We start from the raw sequence: 16814 nt of genomic DNA on the forward strand, positions 1-16814 counted from the left end.
CCATAATGCGAATAAGTGTATTCTATGCGTTACACAATTCTGGCATGCCTTTCAATTCATTTTGGAGCTGATCTAATAGAAGACTGTTTGAAATATGATTACATTTGTACAAGTTTACTCTGGCACGTAAAGTAAAAGAATAATATTCAGTAATCTTGCTGATAAAAGAATACACGTGCAGAATTAAGCTGTTGGCAAATGTAGCCTTGGTCTTTTGGACAATTCTATCCATTCTTATCATAGTAAATATCTGCTGAAGTCTGAACTATTGCCACTTGGAATGTGTTGCCAGACTGTGCGGCCTTACGCTGCGAGTGTCCGTGTGGAAAGCTTTCCTCGGCCTTGTGCGTCAGAAACTCTACGTCATGGTCTCCATCTTTAAAATCGGCGCCTCCATCATTCTCGCCGTGGTTCTCGTGCCTAATTTCGCCTTCACCTTGACGTTCCCCGCTGACCCCAAGGCGTCCGTGACCTCCAACAACTCAGACGACCTTCACCTGGAGAGATATGGACCGTTGTATACGATGATTGTGTCAGGGGTCCTGTGCTCGTATCTGTCTGGACTAGCCTGCAAACTCTGCATGCAGGTAACACGTGTTTTTTGTCCTCTTTACTTCGATCATGATTTTATTGTCGCGATTGTCTAGCCTCCTGTTTGTTGTGTTAGTGAATGTTTCGTTGTGACTGTGAGAAATTGCTCCAATAACCAACCTGTCTTGCCTTTTGCTTCCTGTTCCTTGACCTTTTCCGACCAATCGCAACTTCAATGATAGTATATGTCTATGTTGTTATTGTTATAATATTGTTTTCATTTCGACGCTAAGGCTTTTGTCGCACACGTGGACCAATTGACTAGACATCGAAATACCCCTAAACTGTGGAATCTTACTGTTATCTGAATCAGTTAAATGGTACTCGATATCGATACCTCACCGCGGACCTACTGTTATCTGAATCAGTTAAATGGTACTCGATATCGATACCTCACCGCGGACCTACTGTTATCTGAATCAGTTAAATGGTACTCGATATCGACACCTCACCGCGGACCAAACTGTTATCTGAATCAGTTAAATGGTACTCGATATCGATACCTCACCGTGGACCTACCGTTATCTGAATCAGTGAAATGGTTCTCGATATCGATACCTCACCGCGGACCTACTGTTATCTGAATCAGTGAAATGGTTCTCGATATCGATACCTCACCGCGGACCTACTGTTATCTGAATCAGTGAAATGGTTCTCGATATCGATACCTCACCGCGGACCTACTGTTATCTGAATCAGTTGAATGGTACTCGATATCGACACCTCACCGCGGACCTACTGTTATCTGAATCAGTTAAATGGTACTCGATATCGACACCTCACCGCGGACCTACTGTTATCTGAATCAGTTAAATGGTACTCGATATCGATACCTCACCGTGGACCTACTGTTATCTGAATCAGTGAAATGGTTCTCGATATCGACACCTCACCGCGGACCTACTGTTATCTGAATCAGTTAAATGGTACTCGATATCGACACCTCACCGCGGACCTACCGTTATCTGAATCAGTGAAATGGTTCTCGATATCGATACCTCACCGCGGACCTACTGTTATCTGAATCAGTGAAATGGTACTCGATATCGACACCTCACCGCGGACCTACCGTTATCTGAATCAGTGAAATGGTTCTCGATATCGATACCTCACCGCGGACCTACCGTTATCTGAATCAGTGAAATGGTTCTCGATATCGACACCTCACCGCGGACCTACTGTTATCTGAATCAGTTAAATGGTTCTCGATATTGATACCTCACCGCGGACCTACTGTTATCTGAATCAGTGAAATGGTACTCGATATCGATACCTCACCGTGGACCTACCGTTATCTGAATCAGTGAAATGGTACTCGATATCGATACCTCACCGCGGACCTACTGTTATCTGAATCAGTTAAATGGTACTCGATATCGATACCTCACCGCGGACCTACTGTTATCTGAATCAGTTAAATGGTTCTCGATATTGATACCTCACCGCGGACCTACTGTTATCTGAATCAGTGAAATGGTACTCGATATCGATACCTCACCGCGGACCTACTGTTATCTGAATCAGTGAAATGGTACTCGATATTGATACCTCACCGCGGACCTACTGTTATCTGAATCAGTGAAATGGTACTCGATATCGATACCTCACCGTGGACCTACCGTTATCTGAATCAGTGAAATGGTACTCGATATTGATACCTCACCGCGGACCTACTGTTATCTGAATCAGTTAAATGGTACTCGATATCGATACCTCACCGCGGACCTACTGTTATCTAAATCAGTTAAATGGTACTCGATATCGATACCTCACCGCGGACCTACTGTTATCTGAATCAGTGAAATGGTTCTCGATATCGATACCTCACCGCGGACCTACTGTTATCTGAATCAGTGAAATGGTTCTCGATATCGATACCTCACCGCGGACCAAACTGTTATCTGAATCAGTTAAATGGTACTCGATATCGATACCTCACCGCGGACCTACTGTTATCTGAATCAGTGAAATGGTTCTCGATATCGATACCTCACCGCGGACCAAACTGTTATCTGAATCAGTTAAATGGTACTCGATATCGATACCTCACCGCGGACCTACTGTTATCTGAATCAGTGAAATGGTACTCGATATCGATACCTCACCGTGGACCTACCGTTATCTGAATCAGTGAAATGGTACTCGATATCGATACCTCACCGCGGACCTACTGTTATCTGAATCAGTTAAATGGTACTCGATATTGATACCTCACCGCGGACCTACTGTTATCTGAATCAGTGAAATGGTACTCGATATCGATACCTCACCGTGGACCTACCGTTATCTGAATCAGTGAAATGGTACTCGATATCGATACCTCACCGTGGACCTACCGTTATCTGAATCAGTGAAATGGTTCTCGATATCGACACCTCACCGCGGACCTACTGTTATCTGAATCAGTTAAATGGTACTCGATATCGATACCTCACCGCGGACCTACTGTTATCTGAATCAGTTAAATGGTACTCGATATCGATACCTCACCGCGGACCTACTGTTATCTGAATCAGTGAAATGGTTCTCGATATCGATACCTCACCGCGGACCTACTGTTATCTGAATCAGTGAAATGGTTCTCGATATCGATACCTCACCGCGGACCAAACTGTTATCTGAATCAGTTAAATGGTTCTCGATATCGATACCTCACCGCGGACCTACTGTTATCTGAATCAGTTAAATGGTACTCGATATCGATACCTCACCGCGGACCTACTGTTATCTGAATCAGTTAAATGGTTCTCGATATCGACACCTCACCGCGGACCTACTGTTATCTGAATCAGTTAAATGGTACTCGATATCGACACCTCACCGCGGACCTACTGTTATCTGAATCAGTTAAATGGTTCTCGATATCGACACCTCACCGCGGACCTACTGTTATCTGAATCAGTTAAATGGTACTCGATATCGACACCTCACCGCGGACCTACTGTTATCTGAATCAGTTAAATGGTACTCGATATCGACACCTCACCGCGGACCTACTGTTATCTGAATCAGTTAAATGGTTCTCGATATCGACACCTCACCGCGGACCTACTGTTATCTGAATCAGTGAAATGGTTCTCGATATCGATACCTCACCGCGGACCTACTGTTATCTGAATCAGTGAAATGGTACTCGATATCGACACCTCACCGCGGACCTACTGTTATCTGAATCAGTGAAATGGTACTCGATATCGATACCTCACCGCGGACCAAACTGTTATCTGAATCAGTTAAATGGTACTCGATATCGATACCTCACCGCGGACCTACTGTTATCTGAATCAGTTAAATGGTACTCGATATCGATACCTCACCGCGGACCTACTGTTATCTGAATCAGTTAAATGGTACTCGATATCGATACCTCACCGCGGACCTACTGTTATCTGAATCAGTTAAATGGTACTCGATATCGATACCTCACCGCGGACCTACTGTTATCTGAATCAGTTAAATGGTACTCGATATCGATACCTCACCGCGGACCAAACTGTTCAACCTTTTCCGTGCAGCATTTGGGATTCGCTCTCCCGCTGTCCCTCGTCACCCCCGTCTCAGCCGTTATCGTGATGCTGGAGTGTCACTTCAGCCTCCTCAACATCCCTTCCTCGACCTTCACCTGGGTATGTCCCGATAGCCCTAGCAGCGTGACGTCATGGTCCGCCCTGCACGTCATCATGCTGGCGGTCACGTGGTTGTCACAGCTTTTGCTAACGTGGCACGTGTGGAGACCAACTTCCGGCAGGATGGAGAAGATACAGAAGTACAGTCTTTCTATTCTCTGTCAAACTCTATTTCATGTGGTCCTCTCCGTGTTGGTGGTGATGGTGGTGGTGATGGTGGTGGTGATGGTGATGGTGGTGGTAGTGATGGTTCAAAAGACGTCGTTCGGAAATAACTCTGTCAAACTCTAAATCAAACTTTCCCACGGTACATCAAAGGCCAGTCACTAGCGAGAGGTGTGTCTGAAAGACGTGGACAAGGAGCACGTGTAGAAAGCTTGCCTCACTAAAAGCAAGTCTATTCACTCTTTCACAGCCCATATAAACCCGACACAGTTATAGTTCCAGCGTTCCTTAATTGTGTCAAGCTGAAAGTTATATGAAGTCGTATGAAGTCTTAGTCTTATATCGCGCGCGTATCTCCAGACTCGGACTCAAGGCGCAGGGATCTATTTATGCCGTGTGAGATGGAATTTTATTTTACACAATACATCACGCATTCACATCGACCAGCAGATCGCAGCCATTTCGGCGCATATCCTACTTTTCACGGCCTATTATTCCAAGTCACACGGGTATTTTGGTGGACATTTTTTTTTATCTATGCCTATACAATTTTGCCAGGAAAGACCCTTTTGTCAATCGTGGGATCTTTAACGTGCACACCCCAATGTAGTGTACACGAAGGGACCTCGGTTTTTCGTCTCATCCGAAAGACTAGCACTTGAACCCACCACCTAGGTTAGGAAAGGGGGGAGAAAATTGCTAACGCCCTGACCCAGGGTCGAACTCGCAACCAAAGTGCCTTTAAAATCGCCAGGAATTTTACTTTTTTTCTTCTTCTCAAAGTTCTAGTAACAAGATAATCAAGTTCTCCTTTGTCTTACTGACGTAACAAGAACCAAATTGATCGAAGCAGAAAAGTTGACTGACTTCAGCAGTTAACTTAGTATGCTCGGGACGTCCAGGTTTTGACTATCTTCTAGTCTACAACACAATGTTACAACACCAGGCCTTTTTCAAATAAAATTCAAAATCCCGAATGGTTTTGTTTTATGAACAGATTATTCATAACCCCCATGAGATGTGCTGTGCTGACAGAGCAGACGTTGATGGCTCGACGAAGAATCCACTACGCAAAGACATACGTACAGGTATTTCATTCATATATTATTTTTTTTTTTATAAAAAAAAAAAATATATATATATGACTAAGTGCCAAAAGGTGCTCACAGAACAGAAGACGACTTTGTTTTACAATACAAATGTTTCTAAAAACGTGTGTCTGCTGAAAATTGGTGTGTGTGTGGATGAATGTGCGAAGAGATAGTGGAAATAATTTCGTGTGTCTGACTTGAACGGTTTTGAAGTTATCTTTGTTTAAAGTCAAAAATAACGCCAAAACCGGCCATCTGAAAACGGACATCGTGATACCTCGTGTTTTGAATATGCCACAGAAAAATAACAAGAAGCACAAATGAATTGCATTTAGTTTGATTGAATGCCTGAAACATCGCTTTACAGACGAGACCAAACGTCAAATCTAAATCTCGAGAGAATTTTTTTTTTTCGATAACCGAATTTTAAGGTGTCGCACGCAAGATGTTTCGTCATCACGGCATACATTTTTCAATCGCAGATATTTACTAAATTTCTTTTTCAAAAATTCTGGAATTGATGTCGACACGTCAAGCGATAACGGTGTATCAAACTGCTGTCTTTCAAGTAATCCAGCAAAGACTGCAGAAATTTTGAACAGCATTTTTGAAAACGATTTGAAAATTTCGTCATATCTTGCGTGCGACAAAATGTTCGGTAATTAACGGTTATTTTCTTTTAAAAACAAAATTTACATGTACAAAGATCTACTTCATCTACGGAACCACGTGACACATTCTGTGTTCAAAATTTGTGAAGAAATCACGAACCACGAATGCGCTATCAAGTGTTGAAATTATGTCGTCAACATCTTTTCAGATCTTGCGTGCGACACCATCTTGCGTTCAACATAAAATGTCACTACCTTATCGAGTTTAATGGGTAAAACTAACTATTTGTTGTCTTAGTTTAATCTTCTTAATTAAAAGCGTAATAAAACCGAACTTCCAAGATGAATTTTAATTGAGATTAGCGAAAGAGCGGGCACGCAAGTCGACCTTAAAGTAAAAGAATGATAACACGAGCGTTTGTCGTGTTGTCTTGCGTGCAACACATTGTCCAAAAAGGAAAATGTATATTTTTCTCAGACGTTTTTTAAGTTGAAACCTTGAAACTTCACACACATTTGGGGTTTAATCGCCCCCATGCATGGTAAAAGTCTTGTTGACCCTTGTCAGATTTCAAGGTCACGGCTGGGTCACATGTGGTTCAGAAAACGGATGAAACATATTTTTTCAGAGATTTTTGAAGCTAGAACCTTCAAACTTCAAACAACGCTTTTGCTTAATGATTGTTCAACATGGAGAATTCAAGGTTGATCCTTGAGAAATGTGAAGGTCATAGCAGGGTCTCGTGTGGGTAAAAATGAGATTGTTCGGACACTGCATGTAGCATGGAACGACAAAACATAAGTCATGTCATATTTCAGATATCAGTACATTTACAAATGGGCAACACCAGCAAACATGAACCAAGTCTGGTCGACCTTAGTCAAATGTCAAGGTCAAAGTGGCGTTATGGTTTGGGTAAAAAAAAAAGGAAATTGTATTGAACTTCAATTTATATAAAACCAAAGTCTGGTTGATCTGTTTTAAGATTTAAGGTCAAATCTGTTATTTAAGGTCAAATCAAATAGAAATTTGTTGATGCTTAAATCTTTGAAACTTCCAACAGGTTTGAGGTTTGACAACTTCTGGACTTTGAAATCTGGTATGGTTGATCCTGGTAATATTAATTGGTCAAAACATCAAGATCAACAATTATAAAATAAGCACTTTCACCAATGTCAAGTGAGCAATAGCAGCAAACGTGAGTCTTATAAAGATTATCACTTTTTGTGTGACCTCAACTTGACCCCTCTGAATGCTCTCAATCATGGAAATTGACCACACTTTGATTATAACCAAACAACATCAAAACTTTGGAATGTGTGAAGTTTCAAAGGTGTTGCTTAAAAGGCGTTCGTGAAAATGACAATTGTATGTGTCTGACTTCAATGCGACCCCGCTGCGACCTTGACGTTTGATTTTATCAACCAGACTTTCATCATGTGTGAATGACTTCAAACACTATAAAACTAGTTAAAGAAATTGACAATTTTTCAAAGTTTAAGCCAGATGGCACTGCTGTGACCTTGAAATTTGACAAACATTAACCAGGCGGTCACCTTTTTTAGAAAATATCCTTAAAGGATCTTTAACCTTACTGTGACCTTGGAATTTGATGAGGTTTAATTTAACTTGCGTAGTGTGCCAAGTTTCAAGGCCCTAGCTTCAAAAACATAATATTTATGAGAAAACCTCATTGAAAAATGTATATGTTTGACCTCAACGCGACCCTACTGTGACCTTGACTTTTTCAACCAGACTTTAATCGTGTGTGAAGAGTATACACTAGAACTGTGTGTATTTTCAAAGCTCGTGCTATAAACGCGCTGAATAAATTGAAAATATTCCACATTTGGACCAGATGTGACCCCGCTGTGACCTTGAACTTTGACAAAGATTAACCAGCAGGTCACTTTTAATGAGGTTTTATAAAAATGCTGAAAGTATGTGAAGTATGTAAAGTCTAACTGATCTAGTATTAAAACATGTAAGACGTGACAACGACAATTTTCCAGTTTGCAAAGGAAATTTAACCTCGCTGTGACCTTGAAATTCAATGTTGTTTAATGTGATGTGCACCATACCTGGAGGTCATTATACTTTGGTTGTGTGCCAAGTTTCAAAGCCCTAGCTTTAAAAACGTGCGAGATAACCTTAATGCTATGACTCAGTGCTGTTTTGAATGATATAACGAACAAAATTATCGTTATTTGTAAAATCATTTGGGTAAATTTATCTTTTCTTTTCGTAATTGGGTTCCAGCATCTGTTGTCTTAACAAAAATCACAATATCAGTCGTGTTTGTCAACTTTTATTTTTTAGCCCCTTTGTCCGCTTTTCGTGCGCACCTTTTGGCACTTAGTCATATATATATATATCTAAACATGTATCTGCCAAATGTAGCATATCACCACATACATGTCCCTAATAGGTCCTTGTGAGGACGTTAATCCCCCCTCCCCCTATTTTCATGTATATGTTTATCTATCTATCTATCTATCTATCTGTCTGTTTATTTATTTATTAAGGAGATTTCTATAGCGCATAACTTAAAGCACTATGTCTGTCTGTCTGTCTGTCTGTCTGTCTGTCTGTCTGTCTGTCTGTCTGTCTGTCAGTCTGTCTGTCAGATGCCTTGTTCAGCAGAAATTCAGCCCTTATGTCATCAACAGCAAAATCATAAATCACAAAACAAGCTTTGTCTGCAACACAAAACACTACTGTGACGTAATAAATAACGGAATATTTTGAAGCGTTATACAATCCTGTAAGCCTTAAGGGGAAAGTGCTTGTTTTTTTTATGACTTGTCATAAAGTCATTTACGTTTCAAAGTTTGGGTTGGCAATGCTGATACATGTCCATGATGTTTTAACACACGTCAACATATTGTTCACACTCCTCACGCTATCACACACATCATGTAGCCCACACCTGGAGTTGTTGTTCGTGCCGCTGAATTTTATTTCAGCGACTTTTGCATACCATATAATTATTTGTATGCATCCACGTTATATGTTCTTCTTTTTTTTTCAAATTTGTTTCAATACTTTTCCGCAACTTGTGGCGGAGACCGACAACAAATTTTTACTTCCATATAACCAATCTCCACAATGTGGCGGTAAAATCGCCATTCAACAGAAACAAAGAAAACAGGCTTAGATTCATAATGCAAATTTGTGCTTAGCCAACCCGACTTCCCAACGTAAATGCAAGTGGCAGGTGGGGATGGTGGTGGTTTGATGCAAACTTGTCCGTGCTGTAGCGTCCCTTTTTGAGAAGTGGCCTTGACCCTTGATAGCAAATCTATCATGACAAGAAAGGTGGACTAGGCCCGTGGACTCAAAATAAAATGGGATCGGTCTTGAGACCTGTAACTAACTCCTCAACTTAAATTTCATTTATGACTTGTCATAAAGTCATTTACGTTTCAAAGTTTGGGTTGGCAATGCTGATACATGTACATGATGTTTTAACACACGTCAACATATTGTTCACACTCCTCACGCTATCACACACATCATGTAGCCCACACCTGGAGTTGTTGTTCGTGCCGCTGAATTTTATTTCAGCGACTTTTGCATACCATATAATTATTTGTATGCATCCACGTTATATGTTCTTCTTTTTTTTTCAAATTTGTTTCAATACTTTTCCGCAACTTGTGGCGGAGACCGACAACAAATTTTTACTTCCATATAACCAATCTCCACAATGTGGCGGTAAAATCGCCATAAACCTGTCTGTAATGATACCTTCTCAGGTGTCATCGCAGAGAGGTACCGCCACGAAAAGAAACAGTTTTAGCAGACCCAGAATTTAAACGCGAACAACAACTCCATGCAATGAGGGCCCGTCGACCTACCGCAGTTTACTCGTTCTGTACATATCAATGGGATTTATCACTTTTTAAAAATTGGTTGTTATCAGCACTGGGGAGTCACATTTGTGCCCTCTCCGCTTACTGCTTCTCTCTTGCTTCACGCTCCATGCCAAATATACATATCATATGACTAGCAAGTCACTAACCTGTACATGTCCATGCCAATTGACAAAGAAAATTGGTTTGTTTCATAGCAACTGGAGAGTCACCTTTGTGCCCTCTCCGATTACTTCAACCATGCCGGACCCATCCATCCAAACATCTTGACTAGGCAGTTATTCATAATATACATATATACACGTCCTGAATGGCCAAATACTTGTAATGGACATATTCATAGCCAACACATTGTTTTGTTTCAGCTTTCACAGCATTTGAAAAGTCACATTTGTGCCCTCTCCGTTTACTGCTTCTGCCTCACCGACCATGTATCGCCCTAAAATTACAACATCATCATTTGTATCGCAGCAATTGGAGAGTCACATTTGTGCCCTCTCCGTTTACTGCTTCTGCTTCGCCAACTAGCTGTACCTGACTAGCCCTTTACTCATTATGTACATCCGCCGAGTGCTCCAAGCAAACAAACAACCATCTTAAACAAAAATTGGACCACACAAAAATCACCCAAAAAATCAACATCATCATTTGTTTCGCAGCAATTGGAAAATCACATTTGTGCCCTCTCCGTTTGCTGCTTCATAAGTGCGGGTATTACCTTATTAGACTATTGGGATACTTATCCTGTACCTGTCTCTGATCGCCCTAGTACCCCTCCCCGCCTCTTGCCTGATCCAGTTTTGACTACTCTGCTACTTTGTTTATTCTGATGTAGGCATTAAATGCCCCCGACGCCCATCTGCCTGCATGCCTGATCTGTGCGTCTGACGCCCCAGTAGCTGCTAAGTGGGTAGCTGAACCAATTCTAAAGCTATGAGATGTATACTGTTCATCCTGGTACCCTGCGAACTTGAGGGCCGCTCTCAACTCTGTTGCAAAATTCCCCCTGGAGACTGCTTCCCCATTTTGTAATGTGAACAACGGTCCAGGATTGCTACCACGCATTACCATGTATTGATGTAGAGAGCTCACTGCGCACGACAATTCCTCGCCGGTACTTGCTTTCGGGATATGTCGGACCACCGTGCCTTTGCTGTGTTTGTACTGCTTGAAATGGATTTGTACGTCTTGACTGCTCAAGACTACGTCCTGCACTTGTAGGTTATTTTTTGATGCGGTCATTTCTCCTAATCGTAACAGAGCCCGAAACGCGAGAGTACACATAGCTCTAAATCTACATCTATTGAACTGACTGGACAATGTGTTGCTGCTGGCGTTCACGATGGTATTTAGCATCGGTAAGGTAATAGGCAGTCTAGAATCCACTGTGCCTTTCAGTTTACGGCAACCCGTCAACATCTTTTTTTATGAAGAACGACTCGCTGGGGTCTGGCATTTTGGTCATTTTATGAATGAAACTGATGGCGGAAACTGCTGAAGTTATGGAGCTGGGAGCGTAATTATCCTCGAATAATGAGGCAATAAATCTCGCCACTGTCGACTCAGACACGGGGATTTGGAGTGCTACGCCTTTTTGGTTACAAAAGGTATGTAGCTGGGTCCATGTACGCTTGTAGGCCTGCACTGTACTATCGGATACTGACGCGGTTGCCAGCGCCTGCGCCGTGGCGTCTAACCCAGCGAAGCCGGCAGCGGAGGCACTCTGGTTGGTAGCGATGCTGCTACCGGGCAAAGGGATCGAAAACGCTGCACCTGCAACCGAGATAGCGCATCAGCCACTGAGTTATCTTTTCCTCGCACATGTTTTGCTGTTAGAGTTAAATTTAACTCCAAGCACTTCAACACGAGTCTACGCACCAGGACCATCACTATCGGTTCTTTCGAAGTCTGTTTGCTAAGGACCGATACCAGGGCGCTATTATCAGTGTGTAGAATGAGCTGTTTATTTTCTAGATCTCTCCCCCAAGTCTCAACAGCCATAACTATGGGATACAATTCAAGCAGCGTGATGTTTTGTTTTGTCCACCATTCGGACCATTTTCCACAAAACCAGGCTGAGCCAAATATGGCGCCATAGCCTATCGACCCTGATGCATCAGTGTATAAGTTCACTTCGTGACATGGGACCTGCCTAAGATCCTGAAACAAACATTTCCCATTGTGCCCTTCCAAAAAAGCAAGTCATAACCTCAAATCCTCCTTTACCTCCTTGGTAAGCCTTATCCTGAAATGGGGAGCCTTCACCCCAATGGTTAGGTCGATCAGTCTGCGTAGAAATGGCCGCCCAGGGATAATCACCTCACATGCAAAGTTTAACAGCCCGAGTATTGCCTGAAGTTGACGGAGGGTAGCTTTGGGACATGCTAACAGTTGTGAAATTTCATTCGTACATTTTGTCAGTTTTTCAACTGGCAAACGTACCTCTTCTTCTACAGTATCTATTTCGAATCCCACGAAGGACATGGTTGTCTGTGGACCAAATGTTTTTTCCGGAGACATGGGTAGGCCTAAATCTGAACACATTTCCAAAAAACTCCTTAACTGAAAAGTCCCTACTTCCTTGGACACAGATGCAAGGAAAAAATCATCCAAGATGTGCACCATATTTAACCCCAGCTTCTTTCTCCCTATCCATTCTACGGCCGAGCTGAATGCCTCAAAGATCTTACACGAGGCCGAACATCCCATTTGTAGCGCCAGATCCACATAAAAACAGCCCTTCCACTGAAATACAAACAAATGGTATTCGTCCGGATGCACCGGTATTATCCGAAATGCATGCTTTACATCCGTTTTGCACATAAAAGCTTTTGCACATAGAGTTCTGACAACCATTATTGCCTCTTCTATCGTGGCATATCTTAGGAGTGTTTGATGCAAACTTGTCCGTGCTGTAGCGTCCCTTTTTGAGAAGTGGCCTTGACCCTTGATAGCAAATCTATCATGACAAGAAAGGTGGACTAGGCCCGTGGACTCAAAATAAAATGGGATCGGTCTTGAGACCTGTAACTAACTCCTCAACTTAAATTTCATTTGTTGTGTCTGATACTCGGTGAACTTCTAGTTTTGACTCGCTCTTCAGGGACTGGAAGGGGAAAGCACTCTCGACTCTGAGGAATCCTCTGGGAGGTCGAAAAACACACCGCTTGTCTACGCATGCGCAACAATGTGGCACGAGACTCGAAAAGAAATGGTTCAACTCATGAAGTCCATATTCCGGTAAGAGACCTGTTTATTGACCGTCATTCATTTTGTCTGCGTCCAGAAAAGTCCAAGTTGCGCTGTTGATGTTCGTTTTCAGGGCGGCGGTTTCTTTCGGGACGTTGAAATGTTTCCATTTTCATGACGGTTAGTTTTCTGTGCTTTCAGCATGGATATTGACCGAAGTGCACGTTTCATCGCTCAGAAATATTACAACGTCAAGGACCCAGAGTACTATGATTTTGAAGGTCAGTTAAAAACAAACAAACAAACAAACAAACAAGCAAACACATCAAATAATCAAACATGAGTTCCATCTATAAGATTGATAAATGACATGTTCGAATTCGTTTAATTCTCTATATTATCACCCCCCCCACACACACACACACACACACCCCGATCTCTTCCCTGTCACTGTACAGGTAAATCTTTTCTTTATTTGTTAGCATTCTGTGTTTCTTGATGTTGTTCTCAACTTGAACAGAACACTTAGTCTTTATTTCACTCAGGTGTAAATAACTGGGGCCTTCGGCTAGAGTTGTTTTCATGTCGACTGAACTTAGTTTTACACAAGGCAAAGCCATCATGAGCCGATAGGACAATTAACATTTGGACATGTTTTGATCACTCGTATTGTATTGTTTTGACATGTTAACTTCTGCTGCAGCTATTTTTATTATTCTAGAACAATGTTTTTTCTCTCCCCCAGCTCACATTTTCTTTGACGACGCTATGCAGATGTCAGAAGACGGCCTCCACCTTCCCAACGACTTTGTGACGTCACTCATGGAGTGTCTGGATGACGCAGTCAGGTCTGTACCCAGTGACGTAACTCTTCACATTTCATGTTACGAAATGCATTGCAAGTCCGTTTATCTTTTGATGACAATTGAAGATCCTGAACGTACAGGAATCTGTTGCTGACTGTTGAAATGTGTGTGACTGTCAGGCTCTCCCCCTTGTTCAAATCCCAACTGCCTCCCAGCTGCCGGAAGAGCAGCCGACAACATCCACATTGTCGTCTTCACTATCATCACCGCCACAACCAGCATCGTCTTAAAGTCAAACTGTAACCATCAAACAGAAATGACCACAGTCAGGAGATGTATTTTGAGGGTCAAACTCTTTGGCATTTCAGTTGAAACTGACGATTCCTTGACACCTGTCCCACCACCCCTTGTCGGAGTGAAGCACCTTTTAGTAAGTGAACGTTTTTGTAATAAGTTCAAGGAGTGTCGAGGCTAAAAATAAACAAACGGAATAGGACTTAACGAGCTTATTTTCAAGATAACCACTTAAACTTGAGTATGGGATTAACATTTCCTATTGTCTTTCTACTTCTTGTTCTCATGAGTAGACTTAAGCCTCCCCCCTATTTATCACGGCTTCTAGTCTGTAGCTATATAACATTGTTCTCATGAGTTGACTTAAGCCTCCCCCTATTTATCACGGCTTCTAGTCTGTAGCTATATAACATTGTTCTCATGAGTTGACTTAAGCCTCCCCCTATTTATCACGGCTTCTAGTCTGTAGCTATATAACATTGTTCTCATGAGTTGACTTAAGCCTCCCCCATATTTATCACGGCTTCTAGTCTGTAGCTATATAACATTGTTCTCATGAGTAGACTTAAGCCTCCCCCCTATTTATCACGGCTTCTAGTCTGTAGCTATATAACATTGTTCTCATGAGTTGCCTCCCCCTATTCTTTCTTTATTTGGTGTTTAACGTCGTTTTCAACCGTTCAAGGTTATATCGCGACGGCTCCCCTTATTTATCACGGCTTCTAGTCTGTAGCTATATTGTGTGATGGTTTCTGTGACAGTGCTGTTCACGAGAGGCCGACCAGCTTGGGGGACCCAGTGCGGACCCCGACCCCTTACGGAGGACGCCTGACGTGGGTCCTGCCCGGGGGGACCCCGCTCGTCGTGCACCTCAAGGACAAGAACAAGATCCGTCACAAGAAGCGTTGGTCGCAGGTGTGTAAAGCCTATTGGAGGGGCAAGCCGTAGAGTTAAAAAAAAATCAAAAAATCAAAGCAACTTTTATATAGTGCTTTAGTTGTTCAGGACGATTAGTACAATCTTGTGTTAAAAGTGTTAAATGCTATTCTTAATAGTTTTTGCTCTACCCTTTTAATGTTTTGAGTGATACGACCAAAAATGGGTAAATTTCAACTCCGGAGAAGCTTTTGTGAGGCACCACACTGACCTCTCTAGCCAGTCAGGGGGCCGGGTGCACGTGTTTCACACCTGTCAAGTTGTGTTTCACTGAATGGCTCAGTCAGGTCCTGTCCCATGAGCGTGACCGTTTCAAGAAGCGAGTCTGATGAATCGCAGGCAGTGAAACATTTACGTGCAAGTAATCCTATCTTGCTCCCTTTCTTTTTCTACAGGTCCTAATTAAGCCTTCGACATGAGATTTCTCGACCAACTGAATTGTTCTTGTCAAACGGTTCAGTGAAAACATTCTGAAAACGGTGTCTGTATAACATATTCTATTATCTTGGTGCCATACTTTGAGTATTACATTATTAATTACACGTGTGTTTTGATTCCAGGTTATGTACATGTATTACCTGCTTGGCTACAAAATCTTGGCCAACTCGGAAATGACGTCAGATCAGGAAACGGAATTTGACTCCGTATCTGGCATCATGAAAAAGAGCGAGGCTTCTGGCATGACGTCACACGCAAAGCTGACGTCATCAGAGTTACGGCGCAGGCGCACTGCGGCACACTTCACGCGCAGCGTTATTTTTAACTATGTACCCGAAGAGGTGCACGAACAGGTGAGTACTATTCATTAAAGTTATCCTGTTCCTGTGAAAAAAACCAGCTACTATTTGTAGACAAATCAAATTATGTTAAAATGCATGCTTTACTTACCCAGTGAAAACAGGTGGGTGATGCCTTGTTATTCTCAGCACCCACCTTCATCAACAAAATTGGCTTTTTTTGTATTTTAACATGGCGAAGTGTATTAGTGTTAAGAAAATAAAAGTTTCGTTCCTCAGAGGAAGTCAACCTGATATTTGTCATTCAAAATGTTAGTTTGTATTGTGTATTTTTAGAGTGATTAACAAAAAGGGTCCCGGCCTGACCGCTAAGACATGTCAACCCAGTCCTAGTTGGTCATGGTGCACCAATATAGTCATACTCTTTGCCGTCAGGCGGAGAACAGGTGCACCTGGCGCTAAGACATGTCAACTCAGTCCTAGTTGGTCATGGTGCACCAATATAGTCATACTCTTTGCCGTCAGGCGGAGAACAGGTGCTAGATGGACACGTGGACTTTAAGCCTCACGATGTTCAAATGTCTGTCTGTATCTTTCCCTGTCTGTGTGTATCTATGTGTGTCTATCTGTCAATGTCTGTTCTAACCCCCCCCCTCCTCCCTGCTCCCCAGGCGGAGAACACGTACATCCTGGCGCTGGACGGGGACGTGGACTTCAAGCCCGAGGCGGTCAGGCTGCTGATGGACAGGATGAAGAAGAACAAGAAGGTCGGCGCCGCCTGTGGCAGGATCCACCCCACCGGCTCGGGTCAGTCAATAACGTCATTCTAGTGGCGTCACATGGCTTACCAACGTGTTCATTCACCCCATTGGCTCGGGTCAGTGAGTGACGC

The 16814-nt window shown here is 42.6% G+C and overlaps 2 protein-coding genes across 2 annotated transcripts in view; both read left to right on the plus strand.

Annotated features, from left to right (window-relative positions):
* Positions 1-10403, plus strand: part of LOC138958202 (chitin synthase chs-2-like) — a 16962-nt gene extending 6559 nt beyond the window's left edge. Inside the window, exons 7-10 of the mRNA XM_070329296.1 lie at positions 293-587; positions 4107-4357; positions 5380-5470; positions 10326-10403. Of these exons, the coding sequence (XP_070185397.1) occupies positions 293-587; positions 4107-4357; positions 5380-5470; positions 10326-10403 (715 nt within the window). The remainder of the gene's footprint in view (positions 1-292; positions 588-4106; positions 4358-5379; positions 5471-10325) is intronic.
* A 2667-nt stretch (positions 10404-13070) lies between these two features.
* Positions 13071-16814, plus strand: part of LOC138949909 (chitin synthase chs-2-like) — a 30487-nt gene continuing 26743 nt past the window's right edge. Inside the window, exons 1-6 of the mRNA XM_070321695.1 lie at positions 13071-13200; positions 13351-13430; positions 13895-13997; positions 15011-15164; positions 15746-15976; positions 16594-16729. Of these exons, the coding sequence (XP_070177796.1) occupies positions 13148-13200; positions 13351-13430; positions 13895-13997; positions 15011-15164; positions 15746-15976; positions 16594-16729 (757 nt within the window). The 5' untranslated portion in view covers positions 13071-13147. The remainder of the gene's footprint in view (positions 13201-13350; positions 13431-13894; positions 13998-15010; positions 15165-15745; positions 15977-16593; positions 16730-16814) is intronic.

The sequence above is a fragment of the Littorina saxatilis genome, linkage group LG1 (assembly GCF_037325665.1).
Source record: "Littorina saxatilis isolate snail1 linkage group LG1, US_GU_Lsax_2.0, whole genome shotgun sequence".
Taxonomy (NCBI): domain Eukaryota; kingdom Metazoa; phylum Mollusca; class Gastropoda; order Littorinimorpha; family Littorinidae; genus Littorina; species Littorina saxatilis.